The sequence below is a fragment of the Rhipicephalus microplus genome, chromosome 6 (assembly GCF_043290135.1).
Source record: "Rhipicephalus microplus isolate Deutch F79 chromosome 6, USDA_Rmic, whole genome shotgun sequence".
Lineage (NCBI taxonomy): Eukaryota > Metazoa > Arthropoda > Arachnida > Ixodida > Ixodidae > Rhipicephalus > Rhipicephalus microplus.
Genome location: NC_134705.1, coordinates 118,473,747 through 118,500,348, shown reverse-complemented (window position 1 = coordinate 118,500,348; position 26,602 = coordinate 118,473,747). Strand labels below are relative to the sequence as shown.

Here is a 26,602-nt window from a genome sequence, read left to right as displayed (position 1 = left end):
ATTTTGGAGCAGTGAGAATCACATGAAATTAAGCTCGACATTTTGTAGGATTTCGGATCCACGCGAAGTAAATTGGGATGCAACTCGAATCTACGAAAGAAAACCGTAACTCTGAAAGAAACTTCGCGATTTTCAAGAAATGTAAACTGCGAAGATTCACGGCCTTAGTGATAAAACTACAATTTCTTGTTATACCGGTCATTGCGACGTCCGTGGGGCGACACTATAAATATTCGCTCATTTTCTTCCTCATAGACGTGACTGATGAAGGCGGTGATGGAGGTGATAGCGATGCCCGCTACGCTAATTATCCTCCGTCGTCCGGCAACACACCTCCTGCCGTAAGTAACGGTCAGCGCTGCATGAGTTGGGATTTTGGCAACAGGGACAAGTGGGCTAGTTGGTCGTATTTCATAATGAATGGCAGTGCAAGCACACGTCAGCAGGGAAAAGAAGGCACCCGAAACACAGCGCATAACTCGGGAGTGAATCTCGTATTTCATAAACGACACTTATGACAAAACCATACACGTCGCGCAAACTGAAGGAATTAAAAAGGGTTATATAGGCGTGTGTTGCCACCGCGGCTCTACGAAGAAAACACGATGGGGACAGAGCAACGGTCAAGCAGGTGCCGGCGACGATCAGCATGAGGCGAGCTGGAGGAGCCCAGGACCCAGTACCCAAGCGGCAGCGATGTTCTTGCCAACGATGCGTTTTTTTCTTCACGATTTGCCCCCGAAAAAAACGAGCCATCCTGGCGACCAAAGAGTCTGGAGGCATAGGGCTGTGATATAGCTTAAGGCGAGCGACGTGTACGATGTCACGTCCATGCCTGCGCATGTCGTCAGATGGGGAAAGATGCTCAATGAGAAAGTTCACCGGCAAGGTTTGTTCCAAAACGCGGTAGGGGCCCTCGTAATTAGGGACGAGTTTCGAGGAAAGGTTGGGGGTTTCATAAAGAACAGCCAGCCAGACAATTGATCCTGGAGAATAACTGTGGCTTCGTGAAGAGTCGGCGTTGTTTTTATTATGGCGCTGCTGTTCTTGTGCCGTAAAGGTGCGTGCGAGTTCACGACACTCTTCCGCTTTTCGGGCAGCTTCCGAATGCACATAGATGGGCATTAGGATGTGTCAGGACGGTATGGAAGGAGAGTGTCGATAGTGTGGGAAGGTTCGCATTCACCAAAAAGAAAGAAAGTTGAAAATACAGTGGTAGATTGTGCCATGGTGTTGTATGCGAACGTGATGAGTGGAAGAATGCGATCCCAGTTAGTATGATCAGATATCACATACATCGCGATCATATAGCCGACGGTGCGGTTAAATCTCTCCATGAGCCTGTTAGTCTGCGGGTGTTAGTCTGCGGGTGGTAGTCTGCGGGTGGATGAACAATATGGCATTCAGAAAGCAGAGCCGTGACGACTTCTGATAGGAAGGCTCGACCTCGGTCACTGACTAGTTCTCGAGGTGCACCATGTCGTAGTATGAAGCGACGGAGGACGAAAGACGCTACGTCCTGCGCAGTGGCACTTGGAAGGGCGGTGGTCTCAGCGTAGCAAGTTAAATAGTCCACAGTGACTATGATACACCAATTTTCACCTGATGTTATCGGTAGAGCACCATAGAGAATAATTTCGATCCGATCAAAAGGTTTGGCAGGGCACGGAAGCGGCAGAAGCGCACCCGACGAGTGGAAAGGCGATGATTTGCGGCGCTGACAGTCAGGGCAGCTCATAACAAAGTTTCTAACAAAATTAGACATGCCGTGCCTGTAGAAGGGATGCCGAATTCGTTCGTAAGTTTTGAAAACTCCGGCATGGCCACATTAGGAATCGTCATAAAAGGAGGCGCATATTTGTGATCGCAAGTGGCGGGGGACAACGAAGAGCCGCTTACGACCTTCAGGGGCGTAGTTGTGTCGGTGTAGCAGCTGATCACGAATGGCGAAATGAGCAGCTTGACGTCGGAGAAATCGTCATACCGCAGTGGTCGACGATCAAGAGAGACAGTCAAAGAGGGAAGCGATCCACTGGTCCTTGTGTTGTTCACTGGCAAAAAAGTCAAGGTCGAGAGATGCGACGGAGTTGGTACCATTGGTTCCGCGGGCCGAGTCGGGAGGTAAGGGCGAACGGGACAGGGCGTCGGCGTCAGAGTGATTTCGTCCGCTGCCATAGATGACGCGAACGTCGTACTCGTGGATTTGCAGAGCCCCCCGAGCTAGGCGGCCAGAAGGATCTTTGAATGTGGCGAGGCAACAAAGTCCACAGTGGTGCGTTACCAGGTCGAATGTGTGACCGTACAAATTCGGGCGGGACTTGCCAAGCACCCACACTAGCGCTAAGCACTCCTTTTCAGGGAAGCTGTAATAGGCCTCAGCTTTAGTGAGCGTGCGACTCGCATAAGCGACGACGTATTCAGAGTAGCCCGGCTTGCGTTGGACGAGGACAGCGCCAAGACCAACCCCACAAGCGTCTGCGTGAACTTCCGTCACAGCTGTTGGGTCAAAATTCCGGAAAATGGGAGGAGAGGTTAGCGGACTACGGAGCGTAGCAAACGCGACTTCGCAGTCGGGAGACCAGGATGAAAGGTCTGCGTCACCGCGATGGAGGTTGGTCAGTGGTTTCACATCATCGATGTGAAATTTTGAACGAAGCACTGGAAGTACGAGCATAGTCCGACGAAACTGCGTAATTCCTTCAGTGTAGTATGTTTCGGGAACTTTTTGACTGCTCAAAGTTTTGCAGGATCGGGTAGAACAGCATGCTTGGACATGATGTGTCCTATGATGGACAGCTCTTACGCAGCGAAGCGGCATATTTTAAGGTTCAGCTGGAGCCCAGCGTTGGCTAAACACGCCAGAAACAGTGGAAGCCGAAGCAGATGTGTAGGAAAATCGGGAGAGAAAATGGCAATGTCGTCGAGGTAGCATAGACACACAGACCACTGCAGTCCACGCAGTGTGTTGTACATGAGTCGTTAAAACATGGCAGGAGCATTACAAAGCCCAAATGGCATTGCGTTAAATTCATAATGGCCATCTGGTGTGATGAACGCAGTTCTCTGGCGATCAGCTTCTGCCATAGTAACCTTCCAGTATCCAGATTGTAAGTCTAAGGAGGAGAAGAATTCAGCTTCTGCCGTCAAGGGCGTCGTCGATGCGCGGTAATGGATAGATGTCTTTTGGCGTCACCTTGTTTAATCGCCCATAGTCGACGCAAAATCGAATCGATCCATCCTTCTTCGAACTAGAACGACATGAGATGCTTAAAGACTGTGCGATGGCTGAATAACGCGACGGCGTAGCATCTCTTCGACCTCGTCGTTGGTGAGGTGATGTTCTGCAGCAGAGAGACGGTATGGTCTTTGACGCAATGGCTGATGTGAACCAGTGGCAATGTAGTGGAGCACAGGGGAAGTGCGACCCAATTGCGGCTGAGAAGTGTCGAACAAATTCGCGAAGTGCTGGAGGAGATGAAGAAGCTCGGAATGTGCTTGAGCACATAAGATTTCGGCAATAGAACTAAAGAAAATGTCTTTCGAAGAACATTCCTGTGGGAAATGGGCATGAAGTTCGGTCGAGGCGCTACTGGACATATATCTGGCATGTTAAAGAAGGAAGAAGAATTAAGGTACTCCACTCGACCGAGGCATTCGCCGGCAAGTAGCGTACGCGGTGGAGAAGGTGGTTGTGGACGAAAATATTGCTTTGGCCAGCAGTGACGTCATGTGAAGTGAAATGCAAGGAAATGGCTCTGCGGTGCATAAAAATGTCCGAAGGCGTAAACGTTACTGTAGCATCGTTATGGTCATCGACACAAACAGAGACAACGATAAGAGAGGCTGGCAGAATTTCAGTGTCCTCCCGCACGACGAGTTTTGGCAACCACTCAAGAGTTTCGTGCAAAGGTTTGTCACACAGGTGCGAAAATTGAGCTTCACCGCGTGCGCAGTCGATGACGGCATGATGATGTGACAGAAAGTCCCACCCGAGGATAATGTCATGCGAGCACACCGAAAGGACGATGAACTCGACAACGTACACAGAGCCTTCGATGAATATGCGGGCCGTACAGGTGCCGAGAGGTCAAACTGGTTGTGTGCTAGGAGTACGAAGTGATAGTCCAGAGAGTGACGTGGTCACTTTGCGTAGGAAGTGGTAGAGCTGGGCGGCCATAACAGAAGCGGCAGCACCTGTGTCGATGAGGGCAAAGGTAAAAATACCATCAACAGATATGGCGACGACATTAGCAGGTGAAGTGTGAGGACTTGGGCGTTTCGACGACAGCGCAGTTCTTGCCCCTAGAACTGCGGCGTTCAATTTTCCCGGTTAGAGGAAGCGGGTTGGGGACGCATTGGGGACAGTGATGGCCTGCGGGGAGACGAGGAGCGGGGACAGTGAGTCTGAGGTGGGGGCTGGGGTGGCTGAGACTTGGGAAGGTTAGTGTAGCCATACTGCGGTAAGGGATAAGGAGCAGGTAGGTGCATTGGCTGTGGGTCATACGGGAACGGCCGAGTAGCGTCGTGGAGTGGTTGGAAGCGACGGCGACAATATCGTGCCACGCATCCTGGAGTACCGCAGGCGTAGCAAATCAATCATTGTCAGAAGTTCGCCAGGAATTGCCGACTCGCAGTGCGGCCCAATGTCTTGAAAGAGAATTGGAGCGGGGAGAAGTGAAGACATGGGCAGGAAATGCTGCTGGCGGGGTCTGCTGCGTACCACCTGGGCATACGTAATAGGCGCGGCTACGGGCTGCATAGCAGGCGCATGCTGAGCAGGCATGGCCACAGAATGCTGGTGGGCAGCGACGGGAACAGCCTGAGCTACCTCTTCGGCAATAACGTCGTGGAGTGGTGAGGGCAGACGAGAGGATGGCGGCTGCTGCATGAAGGGAATCAACGACTGTTGCCGAGCTACTTCTTCACACACAAAGTCTTTTATCTCTTGCAGAGTTGGCGAGTGATCGGGAACAGAAGTAAGACTAGAGAGCGAGTGGGCGTGTGAGGAAAATGGCCAAGTCAGGGCGCGCTGCTTCCTCAACTCGTCGAAATTTGGACACAAAGTGACAATTTGCGCAACGGTGGCAGGATTACGGGCCAGGAGCATCTGAAATGCGCCGTCATTTATCCCTTTGAGGATGTGCTGAATCTTCTCCGACTCGGGCATGGTGGTGTTCACATGGTTGCAAAGACCAATAATGTCTTCAATGTAGCTGGTGAACGACTCCGTTGGCTTCTGTGCGCGAGTCCGCAAGTGTTGTTCGGCTCTGGAATTGCGGACAGCGGGTCGGCCAAAAACATCAACAAACGACGTTTTGAAGATGAACCACGTCGTAATGTCGTTTTTGTGGTTATACAACATTTCGGCCACGTAGACGAGGTAAAAGGTGATAGTCAACTTGTCCGCGTCATCCCACTTGTTGTTTGCACTCAGCGGCTCGTAGTTAGTGAACCAGTCTTCCGCGTCGGTCTCATCAGCTTCGCTAAAGACCTTCGGCTCTCGCAAGCGAAGGACGCTGGGGTTGCTGGAGGATGGAGTGGAAGAGCCAAGTTGTGCGTGTTGGTGGCCATGATGGGAGGTAGCGTTCGGGTGCGCAGATCCAGGTTCAGGCGATGGCGAATGGCAGCACCCAAGTTCAATTGGCGGGGAATGTAAGCACCCTCCACCAATTGAAAAGGGGTTTATTGGCGTGTCTTGTGACCGTGGCCCTAAAATGAAAACATGATCGGGACAGAGCAACGGTCAAGCATATGCCGGTGATGATCAGCACGAGGCGAGCGAGAGAAGCCCAGGACACAGTGCTTGCTAACGATGCGTTTTCTTCACAATATATATATATATATATATATGTATATATACATATATATATATATTTATATATATATATATATATATATATATATATATATATATATATATATAGAGAGAGAGAGAGAGAGAGAGAGAGAGACTGTTTGGCGTGTGGATCCTATTACGCTTCAAGCCACCTTACCTTGACAATCCCAAAAGCTTTTGAACGCCTTTTATTTACACAAACAAGCTTCTACTTCTGTAAATGATTTTGAAGGGAAATACCACAGTACAAACACATAACTTCTGAGGTGGTAGTTAAATGTTAATGACTTCATTGTAATGTGGTGGTGACGCCTTTAGCGAATTACTCATTGAGAGAATGGCCCTACAGAAAAAATTATTGATAGATATGTGGGGCTTAACATCCTAAAACCACCATATGCGTATGAGAGACGCCGTAGTGGAGAGCTCCGGAAGTTTGGACCACCTGGAGTTCTTGAATGGGCACCCAAATCTGAGCGCGCAGGCCTACAGCCCTTGAGACAAGGCCCCACGCGAGCAAACGCAGTCAGATAATAGGGGAGTTTTCGAAACAGCAAGTTTTTTAGGGTGCTTAAATCTTCTATATAATCTTGTTGGACCGTAGACATAACTTATAGGTATTTAATGGCTTTCCTTGTGTGGCCAGCAGACACTCTGTAGTAACAATTATAAGTGATGCATTAACTTCAGTGTAACTAGAGCAGCTTTTGTTTAAAAATAGCTTTTGCTTCACCCAAGTCTTTTTAGACAATCGACGTAGACGTTCTCTAATAGCAGTGGGAACACCAGATGGGCCGCTTTCCAATGGGGTGCACCGGCGAAAATATACTGCGATTGACTGTACATGCGCGGGCTTATGTGTTTAAGGGGCATTATTCTGAGACAAGCATTAGGGACCTACTAGCGTTAGGTCTCCCCACAGCTCCTTCAGAAAAAAAAGTCACAAATTAGCCGCAAAGGCGAATCAATGAACGCGATAGCAACAAATTGGAAGGTCACGCGCTGAATGGAAAGCATATCGAAAGGTGCCCCGTGTTTCTCCCACACAAAATATGCACGAAACGTACTAACAGGTGCAAATGCACGCGAATAAGCGTCTCAGTTCTTCCTTCGATGTGTCTGAAAAGCGAGCGCCTTTCGCAAACCGAGAGTGTAATGATTGCAGTGATTTTTAATTGTGCTCTCAGTAAGTACAACAGAATTTTTCCAGTTAAGGCCCGTGGCCAGCCAAGACGTATGACTCTCACCTCCTTCCCACCGCGAGAGAAAGGCGCGCGAGGGAGCGTCGCCTCCCTCCTCTGAGCGGGACTAAGTACGCGTGGAGGATTAGAACGCACGCCGCCGCGCGATATGCTGACGTACGCTCATCGCGCCACCTCGCTGGTAATACCGAAAACACAATTACCCCAGATATGCCCGTCAGCGGCGGTAAGTGGTAGATATAAATAGCTTGCCGTTTCAACGGTGGGGAACGTGCTTCTCGGTGGCGCAGTAGTTAAAGCCTTCCACTCTCGATTCAGAGGACCCAAGTCCAACTCCGTGCGGTGAAGTCTTTCTTTCGGAATTTTTTCTTTCTTGCACTTCCAATATATAGATACGTATAAATTTATGTTGAGTGACGGTGACGCCAACGCTTACGCTGGCGGTGAAATCCCGCCGAGAGGGTTCATATAATTGCTATCACAATTAAAAAAACGCCAATGCTACAGTCGCAGTCACGTTCCGAATGTACACTGACGAATGAGGCGAGTGGTGCTTATATTATTAAGTGGTACTACATTGGTGTGATCGCATAGGCCTTCCAAAGAACGTGTATACACAGCATGTTGCAGGCCGGATCTGGCCAGCTAGCTGTTCTGGGGGAAACTACCCAGACACCTAACTCTAGCATATTGTACCGAGGTATCACAAGTGTTGTTTCAACTTAGAGCGGTGCTTCTTTGTTCTAAGGAGACTGAGCGCGCACACGTATGTATGCGCATGAGGGGACCACGTAGAGGAAGGCGCCCACCTATGTATCGAGAGGTTGCGTTCCTATTCTTGAAGAGCATCGTAGTCAGTCTACGCAGACAGTCTAGAAGACAGCACCGAGCCCACGTTGTCCGAGATATGAAACACGTCTAGACAGCTTCTACGCGATGAGGCGCCACCTAGCGTTGAAAAGAGAAAGCTAAAATAAACTTGACTGTTGATTTTTTTAGCTTATTGTGAGTTAAAATCTAAGACAAATTAACTGTACTCGCATTGAGTGTCTGGAGAAGCGTTTGTTTGTATGCAGACGGCTATTCCGGCGAAATCCCAGCTATCCGCTACAACCCGAGTAATTTGCTCAGCCACCATCACGGAGGAAGGAAAGGTAGGAGAGGCCCTGACGTCACTCGTTGTGAAGCCGCGATGGAGCCGGAAGTCAGCCATATTACTATCAAATTACCTATCTGATAGGACACAGTACGTCGAGATAAATAATGAAACTTCCTCTATAGCAGCAGTAACTTCCGGGGTACCTCAAGGCTGCGTCCTAGCACCTTTGCTGTTTCTTATATTTATTAATGACTTACCGCTGAATATTCCTGTTACTGTAAAGCTTTTCGCCGACTATTGCATACTGTACAATGAAATTAACTCCCACGAAGATCATATAGCGCTAAACAATGCCCTAGAAACCGTGTCAAAATGATGCGATGATTGGCAAATGACAATTAACGCCAATAAATCCGCTCTTCTGACAATAACTAGAAAAAAAAAACAGGTCTACTTTCTCCTACATCATTAATAACATTCCCCTGCTACGAGGTTACGAACATAAATACCTCGGACTAACAATAACCCAGGATCTCAGGTGGGACTCCCACATATCCATAGTAACCTCAGCTGCGTTACGGCGCTTGATGTTCCTTAGACGACGCCTTCGATTAGCTCCTGCAGAAACAAAACTAATTGCGTACAAAACGTTCGTCAGACCTGTGTTAGAATACGCCAATATTGTCTGGTTCCCATTTTCTGTCACCAAAATTAACAAGTTAGAAGGAATTCAGAGGAAAGCAATTAGGTTTATTTACAATAAGTATCGATTTTCTGACTCACCCACTGAACTTATTAAAAAAGCTAGAATCCTAACTCTTCAAAACCAAGCCAAATTAGCACGACGACGGTTCATGTACCAACTGATACATGGAGAGATAAAGATTAATACATCCAAATACATTTCTATTGCACAAACAAGACTGACACGTCACACACATTCTGAAATGCTTGACGAGTGCTCATTTCACACAGATTCATTTAAATATTCATTCTTTTCATTGACAATAAGGGAATGGAACCGGCTGAGACCTTCTATACTTCACTGTACTTCACTGGATAATTTTACCGCAGCAGTAAAAGAGCATTTACAGGGCGACAACGAATAACCCGTCTACATTGCAGACTCTCTGAATTACTCGTATTCTGTACGAATTTTGTGTTTTTGTTAAATCAATAAAAAAAGTAGTTGTTGTCAGGTTGTCATGGGTACGAGTATCAACATTGATTGTTGTTTTATTCTATATACTGCGGGACTTGTTTGTCATGCTCGTCACACTAGGTACGATGCAAATTATGTTACGCCTTTACTGTTCATTCCTTTTTCAAACAATTACCCTGTGCTAAAAAGTGCCTAGCCCTCAACATGTATTCCCCTCGTGTATGTATGTGTTATAACTTGAAAGCCCAAATGATTTTTTTTCTTTCTTTCTATTGTTCACATTCTATGAAATGCCCTTCTTGCTAAAATCCCAAATAGGATTAGCAGGATCTGTAAATAAATAAATAAAATATTGACTGCGCAAATTCTTCTCTCTTGTTTGCATTCGATATGTAAAGCAGAAGGCACGGCTCTCTTTCCGGCTCGGAAAGCCCGTGAGCTGCGCAGCGCGCGTGTCGTGACGATTTGAAACTAATGAAACGGGGCTCAACACTCTGGGCCAGTGCAACACCTTCGGCGAAATCATTTCGTCACAGTATTACCAGCGAGTAACAGCTCACTGAAAACGAAGCAAGTACAAGAGAAAACCGCACTAGATGCATTGACAACGGTGAGTGTTCTCACGTAATTAATTCAGAAACTGTACAGACAACATGATCAGTCGTGCGCCTTCTACTGTTGCAATCCGCCACGCGGCCGACGCAGCGTCCGGCCACTGAGTCCGTGTCCCGCGTGAAACTCACCGGCGTCAGCCATCTGCGACCGTGGTGACTTTGAGCACAGTGCAAGTGACACTTGAACGCGGTTGCTGTTACGTGTAGATTACATGCAATGCTTGGGGAGAGTATACGAAGCGGAAGGGAAAAGGTGTTTTAATACGCACATGCAAGTTGTTACTGTACACACACAACATGAAACTGCATATGTGCACATGGTCTTCTTTGCGTCTTGCTGGGCTCAACAGCGTCGTCCGTTGTCACAAGCAGGAGCACTGCGCAACCGTCACCGACCTGCAAGGCGTTGGTCGTCGTTCCGCTTCGTCATGGTGCCCAGCGCAATTTCGCTGAACACTAATTGCTTCATCCGCGTCATCCGCCACACGACATATGGATACGCACTCGTTCTACGAACTGTTAAAACCCCGTTATGGACAAAAGGATTTGTAAACGTTGTTAAGTGTACAGTAACTCCCAGGAGAACACTGCGTAAACAATAACGTGGCGCAGAGCACGGATATTGTCCGCCATGGCTCAGCACGAGACCTGGGGAGGCACACAAGCCACCGCCAGCCACGACCGCTCACTGCTAGACCAGCTCCAATGCGAAACGCGTAACCATAGCAACGCCGCCATTGTGCCCAGTGAATATGGCCGCCATGATGTCATTTTCTCCACACTTTTCACGCCGCGCGCTGGCTGGGCATGCCCTGTCCTACATTTCCTTCCTCCGTGGCCACCATCTTGCTTGGACAGCAAAGTAGCCTGCATCGTATTTGTCTATGATGCAGTCTTCTCGAAGCCGTCCATTTGCCGGCTACGTCAGAATTGGAATCAGACTTAAGATGGCCGCCGCCCATGGCGACTTTCTGAACACACCCTAGAGATAGAAACCATCGCGATTAGCGCCACGAAGCAGGACACATGAAAAAAAAGCCCCGCAAAAGAGCACTCAAACGACTGATTTTGTTGAAATCATCCGCGAGGAGGGCGCAACGTTAGTGCCGTGTGATTACTCGGTTATGGCCATGCACGTTCTTAACAACAATTTTAGCCGAAAGTCCTGGTGAAACGTGTAAAGAACTCTTTGCTTGCCATTTTCATTTCAGAAAAGCAAACGCTGGGAGGTATTTATCAGATGCACGCCATCGATTTGTTCTAATTTTTTTTTCAGCCATCGCAATGCTTGTAGTCTTTTGACTTGACCAATGGCAGGTTAGAGCTGTGGGATCCCACTTTGAACTCCTCCAAAAATGGGAAACACTGCGAACGCTTATGGAAGCACAGACCACGTCACATTTTCTTAATCTGAATGCTCAGACAGTGAGCACTCACCACACTCGTGTTGCTAGTTAACTCTGGATAGCCCAAGTATGTTCATTGTCCTTATTTTGACAAAGACACTCGGGGACAGCAGGCAAACCGATGGAAAGTGACGTTTAAAATAGAACCAGGTATTTAAATTTGTAGTTTGCCGAAAAACTGAAAATCGCATATTCCGGGAAGCACCACGATAGACTGCCTGTACGGGAATAATGTGGCAAATCTGGCCAGTGCATCCTTGAAGACAGCATCCATAACACTGTATGAGTTAATGACGAGTTCTAGTGCATACACGCCCCTGCTTAGCGGGGCGTGTATGCGCTGAACAACCAACTGCTTAGCGGGCAGTTGGTTGTTCAGCTGTTCAGCTAAACTCATATCAAATCTTTGTGTGGGCATTTAAGATCAGAACATGAGCATTATTGACATGCACTAAGACTTAGGTGCCAAGCGTCAGGTGAGCCCGGGATAAAAAGTCATAGCATATCCATGGAGTGAATGATGAGAGGGGCGAAGCGTCTGTCTGTCTGTCTGTCTGTCTGTCTGTCTGTCTGTCTGTCTGTCTGTCTGTCTGTCTGTCTGTCTGTCTGTCTGTCGAAAAAACTCGAACGATGCGCGCGCCATTTTGTGAATACTTCGCGCACAAGGAATGGCTACGGCAGACAATCCTTACGCCTTATGAAGCTTCACCCCCGAAAAAATACTTCTTCCTTTTATAGCGTAGCAACGGTTTTCTACACAGCCGCAGCTCTGCTGATCGCTGGTGTCCGTGGTACCAGGACCGGGCTCAGCTTTTATTTTTCTGTTCGTGTATCAGCTTATTGCGAAATTTCATATAGCATTTTGCTGAAAATTATCACAATCTACCATATTTTTTTTCATGCAGACACCGCCTTCGACTGAAAAACCTCCTCCATCTCCTCCTTCGAACTCAAGCAAATCAACTACAACCGAAAAGACCACACCATCTAAGACTGCATCAACTAAGACCGGATCAACTAAGACCAGAAAAAACTACGACCACGAGTAAGTAGTGCTTACTCTTAACAAGCAGATAAACGGCTAAGATAAAATATAAAGGCTAAAGGAGGTCAATAAAAATAGGGTAGAGCATATTCAGCAACTATTATCAAATAACAAATGTTAGTTTGTCTCTATCTCTCAAGATGAAGACATGCGACAACCGAGTGTTGCCCCTACTTACCTGCGATGCAGAAACCTTGTGGATTACAACGTCGTTTGTACTCAAATTGAGGACAACGTAGCGAGCAATGAAATGAGAAATGATAGGTCAAACTTGAAAAGAGAAGTGGAGTGCGGAGTCGGCCAGAGTTCAAATGAGTGTTTTGCACACCTCAGTTTAAATTAAGCAGAAGAAATAGACGTGGGCCAAGCACGCAGCATGTAAGAAAGGCAACAGCTGCTTTTTAAAGAGGACATGAAGACCTCCTCGAGCCTGTTGAAGTAACAAATCCGTTGGAAGGAAGACACGGCTATGAACTGCTTAGCCAAATATTGCAGTCATCATCGCTGCGTAAAGGTTACAAGCGGAGCGTTAAGTTGCTGTTTTGGCAGTCAAGCAACTCGCAAGCAGAAGCTGCCTGCGTCGGCGTTTTCGAAGTTAGAGAGGGGGGAGCATTGGAGCGGAGAGAAGGGGTAGAAGACGCGCATGCACTGCGAAGGTGGTCATGCTGCACACGAGATTCAGCTCGGCGCTAAGGTGCTTGGCATCTAAATCCGTCACTATTATCGGCGTTGTGATATTTCAAAACCTTGTGCGACTTTCAACGCAGCTCCGACATGTCTGTCTAAATGCTGCTATTATTTCTCTCTGACTGCTCTGACTCTCTGACTGCTCTGACCTATCTATTGTCTAAACTGCTCTGACCTCCATTTCGCCACCATATGGACCACTTTTCATTATAAATAATAGTGTCTAGTTAAAGGGATCGGAAAAATTCGCCATTATAGCCACAGACTCATCATATACGCGGAATGGTCCTTGCGTTAGTTCTGTCATATTCATTTCTTTCACAGCAATATTTCTTTTTCTCCATCTTCAGCGAAAGCTTTATTTTAATATTTTTGTATTATTGAAATCAGAGTGAAGTGTCAATTGTTTACGCGAATGCAGCGACGACTCCTCCTCCACCACTGATGTGCTCGGTCAGCGAAACGGCCACTCATCAGACCATGTACCCGGGTGACGGCATTTGCGACATCCTCATGTACACCGACGTGCGACTCCTGAATCAGACGTTTGAAGAGCTGATCGTGCCCGCCTCTTATCAACTGTTTCTCGAGCTCTCTTCTAAGACATATATGAAAACGACGTGTGGATCACTAGACGTGCGGTAAGTGCAGCGACTGGCGCTAGCGAAAACCGAAAACGGGAGGCCACGAGGAGTGTTTGTACAAAACCTTTAGGTAGAGGCAATGCTTTGTCGTTTATTTATTCATTTTTTTTTCATTCCAGTGAAGGTTGTTTTGAGTGAACAAATACAGTAGATTTTAGAACGTAGTTGTGCGCCACCACCAGTGTTCTTAAACATCAACGCGCGAAATAAAAAAAAAGAAAAGGCCGGTGATCTCCACGCTTCGCTGCAAATGTCCTCCATATCGACAAATTCCACCGGACTTACGTCACGAAAGTGCATGCGGTGGCGCTGTCTTGGTAGACAAAAAGTGCTCTACCTACCACAGTTTCTGCTGGGTTTGTAATAGTGCATACAGTGTTCTTAGTCGTACAACGAGAAAAACGATTGGCAGCATATCCACGGAGTGCATGATGGAGAGTGGGGCGAAGCATTCGTCCGTTCATTTGTTCTTGCTTCCGTCCATCCATGCGTCCGTCTGTGTGACCGTCCATGCATCCATCTGCCCGTCGGTGCGTGCCTCTGTTCGTGCGTACATCCCTGTGGTTGTCCATGCATCCGCCCCTGCGTCCGTTCATGCGTCCATCCATGCATCTGCCTGTGTGTCCGTTTGCCCATCTATTTAACACTCCATGTACCACCTCTCGCATCTTTTCATCATATATTCCCCATATAGAAGCACCACCATCCAGCGGACATTCCAAGGACTAAACGAGAGGTGGCACACGCACACTTTCTTACGGCTTGCGCTTCGGGTCTACTTTCCACCTTTAACCACATCGAGTTCATGGTATATACTAGTTCACTGTATTCATGACACTGCGGCCGAACGCTTGCTAAACCTTTAGAAAACCAAGGAGGTTACGCCCAGCGAGTATGACGTAGCAAACTTTTTCAGTCAGATTGTGCTCAATGTACATGCCAATGGCTGCTAATGGGAAATGAGAGGCTGAGAATTCGCCTTTTACTTTCTTACGGCTTGCGCTTCGTATCTACTTCCTATTTTTAACCACCTCGAGTTCATTCATGGTATATACAAGTTCATTGTATTCATGGCACTGCGGCTCAATGCTCGCTAAACCTTTCTAAAGCTGAGGAGGTTACACCCAGCTACTATAGCGTAGCAACCCTTTCTTGTCAGATAGTGCGCAATGTACATGCCTATGGCTGCTAATGGTGATGACAGCCTGCGCGTTAACTAAAAGCCGAATGCTCCTGTCTCTCATTCCCCATTAGCAGCCATTGACATGTACATTGAGCACTATTTTTTATTGTTCAACAACGCACAGAAGAAGTCTCTCACCGGCACCACCTTGGAGGTCAAAATGTTATACTTGTTACACACTACGGGGGACGAACGGGTGCCGCTATAAGGAGTTTCGCCCCTAAAAGGGGTGGTGCACATTCGAGAAGGAACCTCTACTGACAAATAGTATATTGCCAATATGTGTCGACATCTGTTATACTTGTTGAATTTGAATTTTGTGTCCCCTCATTCAAAAGCAGAATGAAATTTGTACCCTTTGTTCCACTTCACCTGAGCAAATGTATGGGTGGAGGGACCTTAGTCAGGCAGACGTAATCTGCCTTTAGTCCCTTCAACCTAGGCAATCATTGTTTTTGTCTGAACAAACAGTGAAGGAATGAATGAATGAATGATTATCCATCAAGAGGAATGTATAAAAGAGCACCGCCTTACCCGTACGTACCTATGGAGCAAAAAACTTGTAGGAATACTGGAAATAGGCATATATTTATATATAAGGCCATGCATGGTGAAAACGTTAGTCTTGAAGTGCTTTCCCGCTTCTTTGCCGCTACATACCGGCAGGATCCTGTCCACGGCAAGTTATATTTTCACCCTCTTTTCCTTCTTCTCCTTTACATTACAATTGGCCTAATACCTTCCTCTATGCTTTCCTTGGCATTATTGTCTGTTGGATATCATTATTATTGTGTAAAAAAAAACGAAAAACTAGCCCTTCAATACACTTGTTTCTCTGATTCATTACGAGGGTCTTGTACTGGCAGACTTGGTGCCTTTAGGTTGTATACGGGGGACTATTGGTCAGCTGCCAGTAAGTAATAAGTTCACGTGCTACGTGATGCCAAAGAGGCTCATAAAGAGTTTCCCACACTCGCAGCCATGGATACTAGTGGCGCTGGCTGACACTCTCACGTTTAAATTGACATAGATACCCAAAAAATTGGCTGGGGGGATAGCTGTCGTGGTTGCTCAGTGGTAGAGCATCGAACGCTCTATTCGAAGGTCGCAGGTTCGGATCCTGCCCACGGCAAGTTACCTTTCAACCACTTTTCTTTCTTCTCATTTACATCACAATCGGCCTAATAACTTTTCCTATACTTTCCTTGGCATTATTGTCTGTTAGATCTCATTAATATTGTGTAGAACACGAAAAATGAGACCTTAAGTATAAACTTGTTTCTCTTATACATATATATATATATATATATATATATATATATATATATATATATATATATATATATATATATATATATATATATATATATATATATATATATATTGTGAAGAAGAAGATGTGCCAGCAGCAAGCAGCATCGCCAACGCCCGGCTCTCTCGGCTCGTGCTTCGGTTCGTTGCTGTGCCGATCGCTGGACGGTTCTTCACGCTGTCTCGTCGCTGCCTTTAACGGCTAATAAACCTCTTCACATTTGGTGGAAGGTGCTGTTAATCCCCGTTGCTACACCCTGGAGCTGCGAAGCCGCACGTTACCACCTGTCATGACTGCCAACGCCACTACATCGACGCCTTCGCTCCAGTTCAACTGCCCTGGCCATCCTACGCTACGGGAGCCGAAGGTCTTCAGTGGTGCGGATGGGACCGACGTCGAAGACTGGCTCGAGCACTACGAACTGGTGAGCGCCAACAATAAGTGGGATGAAGCCGACAAGCTGGGCCACGTGATATTTTATCTCACTGGCGTCGCCGAATTGTGGTTTAATAACCACAAACACAACATCCCCACATGGAGTGTCTTCAAGACGTCATGTGCCGAAGTGTTCGGTCGGCCGGCTGTCCGCAAGCAGAGGGCAGAACAGCGCTTGCGCGTCCGCTCTCAGCAGACTGGCGAAACCTTCACCAGCTATATTGAGGACGTCGTCGACCTTTGTCGACGTGTGAATGACACCATGCCCGAATCTCACAAGGTCAAAAACATCCTGAAGGGCATCGACGACGGCGCATTTCAAATGCTCTTGGCAAGAAATCCGAGCACAGTTTCCGAAGTCGTCAGCTTGTGTCAGAGCTACGACGAGTTAAAGAAGCAACGCACTCTGACTCGACAGCCTCAGCATGGTGGTGAGTCATTGTCCAGTTTCGACACCCTGCCGGACAATTCACCACTGCTTCAGCAAGTTCGAGCCTTCGTCCGTGAGGAAGTCGCCCGCCAACTTTCTTTAGTGCCCTTCACTCACGAGACCACCACCCGTCTACCTGCCCCGCTTCGCACTGCTATTTCGGAAGAGGTTGCCCAAGCTGTGCCTGTTGCGCACCACGAGCCGCCTCTATCCAGCCTTGCCCACTGCCAGCGTGCCGCGCAGCCGGTAGGCCCTCCTGTCGCCTATCCGCCAGCCGTGCAGCCTGTGGCCGCGCCCCTAACGTATGCAGCGCAGCCTGTGGCTCCTCCTGTCACCTGCTCGCAAGTGATGCAGCCTGTAGCAGCGCCGTTCACATATGCAGACGCTGTGCGTAGGCTTCCGCAACCATCCTACACCACGCGCTCACAGCCCGCACACCCGGCTGCTTACACTGCACCTTGGGCGGCAGCACCAGTCGCCAATCCCCGGAGGACGCCCGATAACCGCCCGATTTGCTACGCCTGCTTCACTCCCGGACACGTTGCTCGCTACTGCCGCCGTCGACCTCAGGCGTTCGGCGACTATGTCCGATCGTCGCAAACCGGCAGCCAACCCTTCGCGCAATACGGGCCGGTCTCGTCACCTCGCTATGCCCCTCCTAACGACCCCGACTTCGTGACGCCGCGCGCACCCTCTCCTCGTCGGCGATCGCCCTCCCCCATGCGTCGCCGGCCCAGACCTGACCAGGAAAACTAAGCACCGCAGTTCAAGAGGCAATAACTGCGCCATTTTCGAACTGTCTAAGCCCTCGCCCCTCTCCTGCTAACGTGGTCGCAGTAACTGTTGAAGGTTATTCTACTTTCGCCCTTGTAGACACCGGCGCCGCTGTTTCTGTAATTGCCGCTAATGTCTGCCGTGTATTACGTAAAGTCACGACGCCGCTTTCTGGACTGTCACTCCACACCGCAAGTGCACAGCAAGTAACGCCTCTCGCAGCCTGCACTGCAAGAGTGTCCATCGAAGGCATTGTTTACACTGTGGAGTTTATTGTCCTTGCTGTCTGTTCGCATGATGTCATCCTCGGATGGGACTTCCTATCCCGCCATAATGCCGTCATCGACTGTGCACGCGCTGAAGTGGAGTTTTCACCCTTTTGTGATGTCCCATTACTTGACGCTCTTCATCAGCCGCCGAAGTTGTTTGTGCATGAAGACACCGATATTCCGCCTGAAAACTTCGCACTTGTTCCGATTTCATGCAACGCCTACACTGACGCTACAGTCTTTTTTATGCCTTCCGATATCTTCACGAGTCGTCGAGCTCTGCCGCTGCCTTTCGCAACGATTGACCTTGCCGCCGGAAGAAGCAATATGTTCATACTCAACCCGCTTTCCACAACTGTCACTTTGCTTGCGGGAGAATGTCTCGGCCGCGTGCAGGATCTCGACCCTTCGTCTTTGGTTGATGTCCCGGATGAATACTGCGACCACCCAAAATCACTGTCGGCCCTCGAGGAGTCGTCTAAGGATACGTTTTCCAGCGCCATCGCCGACACCCTTACTCCCACCGAACATGCCGACCTGCTTGATCTTCTGCATGAGTTCCGGAATTCCTTCGATGTGTCCCAACCTCAACTAGGCCGCACGTCGCAAGTCAAGCATCATGTTGACACCGGCCTACACCAGCCACTGCGTCAAAGACCATAACGTGTCTCCACTGAAGAGCGCCGCGTCATCAACGATCAAGTCGAAGATATGCTTCGTAGAGAGGTTATTCGACCATCTCACAGTCCCTGGGCGTCTCCTGTCGTCTTGGTGCGTAAGAAAGACGGATCTATCCGATTTTGCGTAGACTATCGTCGTTTGAATAAGATAACCCGCAAGGACGTATATCCTTTGCCGCGCATTGATGACGCCATCGACACCCTTCACGGAGCGGAATTCTTCTCGTCGCTGGATTTGCGGTCTGGCTACTGGCAAGTTCCAATGGCTGAAGCCGATCGCCAAAAAACTGCATTTATTACACCTGACGGACTATACGAGTTTAACGTCATGCCCTTTGGGCTTTGTAACGCGCCCGCCACGTTTGAACGACTTATGGATAATACGCTACGTGGCCTCAAGTGGAATATGTGCCTCTGCTACCTCGACGATGTCGTGGTTTTCTCGCACGACTTTCCTACGCACCTCCTTCGCCTCAGGCAGGTTTTGACTTGTCTGACCGACGCTGGCCTGCAGCTTAACCTGAAAAAATGCCGCTTCGCTGCACGCGAGCTCGTCATCCTAGGCCACATCGTGTCGAAGCACGGCGTATTACCTGACCCAGCAAAACTTCGAGCAGTCGCAGAATTTCCCAAGCCGACGACCATGAAGGAACTTCGCAGTTTTGTAGGCCTATGCTCATATTTCCGGCGCTTTGTTCGCAATTTCGCATCCATCATGTCACCATTAACCCAGCTTCTTCGCGGTGACGTGAACCTCTCCTCCTGGTCCCCTGCATGTGACGTTGCCTTCACTACTCTGCGCCGTCTGCTCACCTCGCCACCTATTCTTCGCCACTTCGACCCGACGGCTCCTACCGAAGTGCACACCGACGCCAGCGGCGTCGGGCTAGGTGCTGTCCTCGCGCAACGAAAACCCGGTTATTCAGAATACGTTGTAGCCTACGCTAGCCGCACTCTGACGAAAGCCGAAACTAATTACAGCGTGACAGAAAAAGAGTGTTTGGCTCTGGTGTGGGCGCTTGGAAAGTTCCGGCCGTACTTATACGGCCGCCCGTTCGATCTAGTAACTGATCACCACGCGCTTTGCTGGCTCTCCACGCTGAAAGACCCTTCTGGCCGCCTTGCGCGATGGGCACTCCGCATCCAGGAGTACGACATTCGCGTCGTATACCGCTGTGGACGCAAACACTCTGACGCTGACGCCCTGTCCCGCTCACCTTTGCCACCAGATCCGACGTGCGGAAACACGTGCCTCCAGTACTTGTCATCGTTAAATCTTGACTCAATTGCCACCGAACAACGTCGTGACCCGTGGATCGCATCTCTTCTCGAATATCTATCCGGTACGCCCAACCTTCCGGTATCTCGATCCCTCCGACGTCAAGCTTTCCATTTTGCCATCCGCGATCAACTTCTCCATCGACGCAACTACTCTCCTGATGGCCGCCGGTGGCTACTGGTCATTCCACGCGCTTTGCGATCGCAGGTATGCGCTTCTCTTCACGACGATCCACAATGTGGCCACGCCGGGGTGTTCAAAACATATGAACGCCTTCGCCATCGCTATTACTGGCGCGGCATGTACAATTTCGTACGCAAATTTGTGCAGTGCTGTCCTGACTGCCAGCGACGCAAATCAACACCGCTACGTGCTACTGGCGAATTGCAGCCACTTCCGTGCCCTGCCAAGCCTTTTGATCGCGTTGGCGTTGACCTCTACGGCCCCCTTCCATTGACATCAGATGGCAATCGGTGGATTATAGTGGCGGTCGACCATCTAACACGCTACGCCGAAACCGCCGCTTTACCGAGCGCTACCACTCAGGATGTCGCCTCTTTCATTTTACGTCAATTTATCCTTCGACATGGCGCACCTCGAGAGCTCCTTAGTGACAGAGGCCGCGCTTTTCTCTCCGAGGTCGTCGAAGCTCTGCTTTCAGAATGCCACGTCATTCATCGGAAAACGACAGCATACCACCCGCAGACTAATGGGCTAACGGAACGGTTTAACCGCACGCTGGGTGATATGCTCTCGATGTACGTGGCATCTAATCATAGCAACTGGGACCATGTTCTCCCATACGTGACATTTGCATACAATACTGCAATACAAGCAACCACGGGATTTTCACCTTTTTTTCTTCTTTATGGACGTGACCCTTCCCATACAATTGATACTCTACTTCCCTACCATCCTGATGCTTCAGAATGTCCACCTATTTCCGATGCTGCTCGACAAGCCGAAGAGTGCCGCCAGCTCGCCCGTGCGTTCACCTCGGACGAGCAGCAACGCCAGAAAGAAAACCGTTGCACCTCTATTCCGGATCCCAGCTATGCCCCAGGGTCTCTCGTGTGGCTTGCCATCCCATACCAAACTCCGGGACTCTCATCAAAACTTGTCCCCCGGTACGAGGGGCCTTACACCGTTTTAGAGAAAACCTCTCCGGTTAATTACCTAATTGAGCCAGTTTCCCGATCGGATGACATGCGCCGGCGTGCACGTGACATCGTCCATGTTTCCCGCCTAAAACCGTATCATGAGCCTCTCCCTGAAACCTCTTAGGTCGCCAGGATGGCTCTTTTTTCAGCGGGGCCGATTGTGAAGAAGAAGATGTGCCAGCAGCAAGCAGCATCGCCAACGCCCGGCTCTCTCGGCTCGTGCTTCGGTTCGTTGCTGTGCCGATCGCTGGACGGTTCTTCACGCTGTCTCGTCGCTGCCTTTAACGGCTAATAAACCTCTTCACAATATATATATATATATATATATATATATATATATATATATATATATATATATATATATATATATATATATATATATAGATGTCACTACGTGGTATGCTATATTGCTATCTTCACTGGTAGCGTACGCCCCTAGCCGACCCCAAGATCACAAGAGGCACCGTGGGAATTTGCTTTACGTCCCATTTATGAACGAATGATTGCAGTGGTTGAACTGCGCAATATCACTACCTTATGGGGAGAAAAAAACTACAGAGGGCGTTAGTGCGCAGTGTGAGCTTGAGTGCGCGAACACGAAACACCGTAGCCTGCTTATCCCTAAGTCTGTGACCTATAGTAAGATGAATCGAAACATCTTTTTCGCCGATGTAGATACCGCTGCAATTGAGGTCTCATGAGGTTTTCTCACGCTGTCGCAAGGATAACGCGACCGTGGTAGTTATTATTACGTGCGTCTTGACGGTGCGCAGCCTGTCAACCTGCAAAGCAATGCCTGCAAGTGCCTGGGACCCAAAAAACAATATGGTCTCATCGATGGTAAGTGAGCCTCCGTCCTGGGCACTGTATTTAGCGCTCAGTCCCTCACAAGTGAAGATTTCAGAAGTTCTTGTTTTTATTGCGAAATACAAGTACTGTGGGCATTTAGTATACCAATCCTCTTCATCTGTACATTATCATCATCTTGGTTCGTTCATCTCAGCTGTCGGCTTATGATGGACCAAGCAGCCTTATGATGGACCAACCAGTGTTGGTCCATCATAAGGCGTCGTGACTTTTTGAAGACGGGTACACAAATCAGCACGAATAATTGAAAACCCAGCCCCAGTCTCCACCAAAGCATCAACGTTCACTCCCTCAACTGACACTGCAATCATACTGTAAGGGCGCGCTGGGGGAATCGGAGTACTGTGTTGGAATGCAGCCCGACAGCAAGACAGAAAGCTGGTTTATGATGAATCGCATCGTGCTGTATCCTTTCAACCTGGAGACGAAGTGCTACTTTTGACGCCTATCCGCACACCTGGTTTGTGCGACAAATTTCAGCCACGATTTATCGGGCCGTACACAGTTCTTGAAGAAACTTCATCAGTGAATTATCGCGTGACGCCACTTGTAGCCCCAGCAGATCGCCGTTATCGAACTACTGAGGTCGTCCATGTCTCCCTTATGAAGCCCTTCATGCGACGTTCTTTGTCCCCTTCACTTGCCGCGGCCAGGCTGGCCGCTTTCACTTGGGGGGAATCAGTGTGGGCATTTAGTATACCAATCCTCTTCATCTGTACATTATCTGTATCTTGGTTCGTTCATCTGAGCTGTCGGCTGCCTGTTCCTCGGGCCTAATAAAGGTCTTCAAAACCAAGACTTCGTAGTACATTATATCATATTTTCCCACTCGTGGAGTGTGTTAGATGTGGTCAGAGTAAACTGTATTCATTGTTGACGTGTCTAAAACAGTTGTGTGCTTCGGCTGTGTGTTTCTCTTTGTTGTATATGATGGCCTTTTGTGTGACAGCTATAGATGAAGAGTGTTTTGTTCCCACTAACAAAAACAACAACAACGAAAAAAAACAGAATGACCTCTTTCACCCGTTGCTGATGCTTTGTTTATCATGTTGTCTTGTGACACTCATCGATGTATCGATTACCCTACGCCCTCACAGTACCTGAGAAATAGCTGTTTTTTAGCGGTGCGTTCCATTTGTTTTCGTTAGCTGTAGCAGTCGATGTCTTAAATGTCATACGTGTATCCGTAATCATTGCATGTAGCAGGAACCATTGCTCAATGTCTACAAAAAGCATGCCTTTATAATCCTAAATGTTATTTAGGCGAGAAGCCACAGTCTCGAGAGCCGCTTCCATGCATTGACATGGAAGTATAATGCGGTGATATGTCGCTTAATTGTTGACATTTCAGGAACTGCAACTGTAGTGCGAGTATACGAAGAATAAAATGATATTTCTGCTGCGTTCTTTCATAATTTCTAATAAAGAACTCTTGAATTCCAATGTATTATAGCTGACTTCTTTTGTTGTTCAAATAGTGCATTCAGTTCTTGTGTAAAGCTGTAAATCACTAAGGGCCAGTACTAAAGTGTCCTTTATTGGAAATTAAAAATAATGTGAAATGAATTTAGAAGATCAGTTTTCTGAAGGGGTTACGAAACTTCGCTTCTTAGGTAGCTTTTTGCCTATGGCACAGCGCGATGATTGAATAAATTTCAGTTTAAGCCACGGGCACGTACGGTATTTTCGCGATGACGCCCACATATTGTATTTCGGGAGGCATTTTTATGAAATCCTCTGTCACGTGTGATGTTACTTGTAAAGGTGTGCTCGAAATTCACAATTAACCAATAATGACTTCATGACGACCACCTGAAATAACCTCAGTTAAAATGATTCGACTTTCTATCATAACCACGTTTAGAATCAAGAAAAATAGGGCTTTAAAAGTGGTCTCAGTTCGAATAACTGTATATGCTTCTGACGCAGACACAGCATTCTTTCAAGCATGCCGCGACGTAAAAGCTTCGGCAAAGGACTTACAAATTGTGCACATTCTCTGTTACAGAAGAATACGATCCCCATGACGACTACATCGTTCGCTACCAACGCAAAAATAGTTGCTTTCGCATTCCAGCTGGGCGTGTTGAATTTCCATATGCCCGTAAGGTTTATGAAGCCGGAGTACGCGGCGTATCGACGTTGTACCCGTTTTGCTATAGGCAGCAAGCCAGAGGTAAGGGTGTGCTACTTAGCATACGGTTTCTGGTAGTCACTGCTGCGGGTGAACCTGCTCGAGAAAATTCGATTCGAGCATCGTAATGTGCATGTACAAAAGTGTCGCAAATGCAAGGCACAGGAAAGCTTATCGTTTAAGTCCGGTATTCCGATACACTTGGGCTTCCACCGCAAGTTAGCAACCCTAACACTAATTGCTCATTCTTGTGCCCGCATAGTACAGTGCCCGCACCAAATTTTCGTCATACTCTCGACAATGTTGATCGACATGTGGGGTTTAACATCCCTAAACCACCCTATGCTTATGAGAGACGCTGTAGTGGAGGGCTCCAGAAATTTCGACCACTTGGGTTCTTTAACGGGCACTCAAATTTGAGCACACGGGCCTACAGCATTTTCGCCTCCATCAAAAATGCAGCCTCCGCAGCCGGGATTCGAACCCGCGACCTGTGGGTCAGAAGCCGAGTACCTTAGCTACTTGACCACCACGGCGGGGCGACTGTTGACAATGTAAGAGTATACATGTGAGAAGTATACGTGTATACATGAGAAGTATACATATAAAGTATACATGTGTATACATGTATGCAAGTATACATGTGTATACATGTGCCTGAACAGTTATTGGCCAAGCACACCCACGCATGTAAAACATTTACAGGCAGCACTGCCATATTTTTGGAAAGACAGATAACTTATTTCGTGTTCTTTATTTTACCATAATCGTGAAAAGCCTTTTGTGGATAGTTGGCGTTAGTGTCGTCTTGCTTTCTTTTGATTTGTCCATGTTGCTTCGCACTATATTCTTTCCTAAGCCTTCGATGCCAACTCAACTATCTGCTGGTAATTGTGCCCCGTGATTCGAAGCCTTCCTATGTTATCCATATTCATACCTTTGCCTTACTCGTTCTTACGTTCGAGTACTCATCCATTGGTGTTAACTTTTGTTTTTCACACTAGCACTAGGCGAAGGAACACTGACAAGCAACATTAATAGGAAAATAAATGATGTACCTATAACGCTAATATAGTCACACAGGACGATGTCGAACTAGTAATCCATGCAGTCACATCATCACATATAAATGCATCTGCGTAGACAACACTCGAGTGCTTCGTAAATGTGAATACCTGCGATGTGCTCTAACATGACGAAGAAGCCCCGAAAACCACGGACGAGGCCTTCTGTAATGTGGGAAACATTGGCAAGATGGAGCTGCTTTGAGTATATAATCAGAGAGCTCTTCCAAAAAGGGTCTTAGTGTTATGCTGGTACGTATACAGTGTCTAATATTGTGCTTGCGCATACACCAATGTTACGCGTGCACAATCACCGTAATATTAGGGTTCAGAACAACTGTCCTAAAGATCGATCAACAGAAGTGCTAAGAGTGATGCCTTATCAATTACGTAACCTTTGCAATACCCTATCCAGAAAAAAGAAAGGAACAGATATAAAAAACATAAACTCTAAAAATGGTGGCTACCTGCCTCACTGCAGTCCGCCCTTGTATGACAAATTTTCGATCCTGAACTAATACTGAAGTGGAACAATGAAGCATGTAGGCAAATAATTTTGCATACATGATTCTGTGCGTGCCTTGTCGTAAGCAGCACCTAAGTAGCTAACACCAAAAAGCTATCAATGTCCCAATCAAGCAATTCTGCGTGTCATGGCTCTTGCGAATAAACATTACAATTGCACTATTACCGTACTGTCGAAGTTGAGGTACAGAAAAAAAGCAATGCTTAGGACTCTTTTGTTGATGACGCATCGAAGATGGTTAAATTGGCACAATAGTACTTAACATTAGTACTTACGCTCGGAAGATAGTCGGTATTTTTCAAACCGTTCGAGTGCAGCGTCAGCATGTTCACCGCGCTGCTGCTACCACGCCAAGAAACAGTCATGTTTCGTGTGGAGATGAGTCCTTTCATCGACTCACAATTTTCAATTCAAAGGAGGGACATGCCTTTTGGACAAGCTTTGAGAGTGCATGATGAAGGCTAGAAAGATGACATCTGTGGTTGGTGGAACAAAACGTGAATGTCTTTCCGTTTTGTCACATGTTTGCGACAAGCTCAGCACTCATGCAAGTACAGGGGGATGAATTATTTCTAGGTCACTATCCCATGTATTTTTATGAGAGCATGGCATGGGAGCTTTTGACCCCCCTCCCCCCAAGCATTGGCAGTGCTGTCGCAAGTAATGCTCCCTTATAATTTAGAGGGCAATTTATGAGGTGCGACTTCCAGCGGATTATCAAGTTTAGACTGGGCTATAGAGATTTCCTAATTGTACTCGAGAAGAAAATTTGGTGTTATTTTCTATGAAAGCTT

At 47.8% G+C, this 26,602-nt stretch overlaps 1 protein-coding gene across 1 annotated transcript in view; it reads left to right on the top strand.

Annotated features, from left to right (window-relative positions):
- The first annotated feature begins 4,367 nt into the window (after positions 1-4,367).
- The window catches only part of LOC142766004 (uncharacterized), a 50,163-nt gene continuing 27,928 nt past the window's right edge, over positions 4,368-26,602 (top strand). The window contains exons 1-2 of the mRNA XM_075867815.1: positions 4,368-4,440; positions 13,473-13,692. Of these exons, the coding sequence (XP_075723930.1) occupies positions 4,368-4,440; positions 13,473-13,692 (293 nt within the window). The remainder of the gene's footprint in view (positions 4,441-13,472; positions 13,693-26,602) is intronic.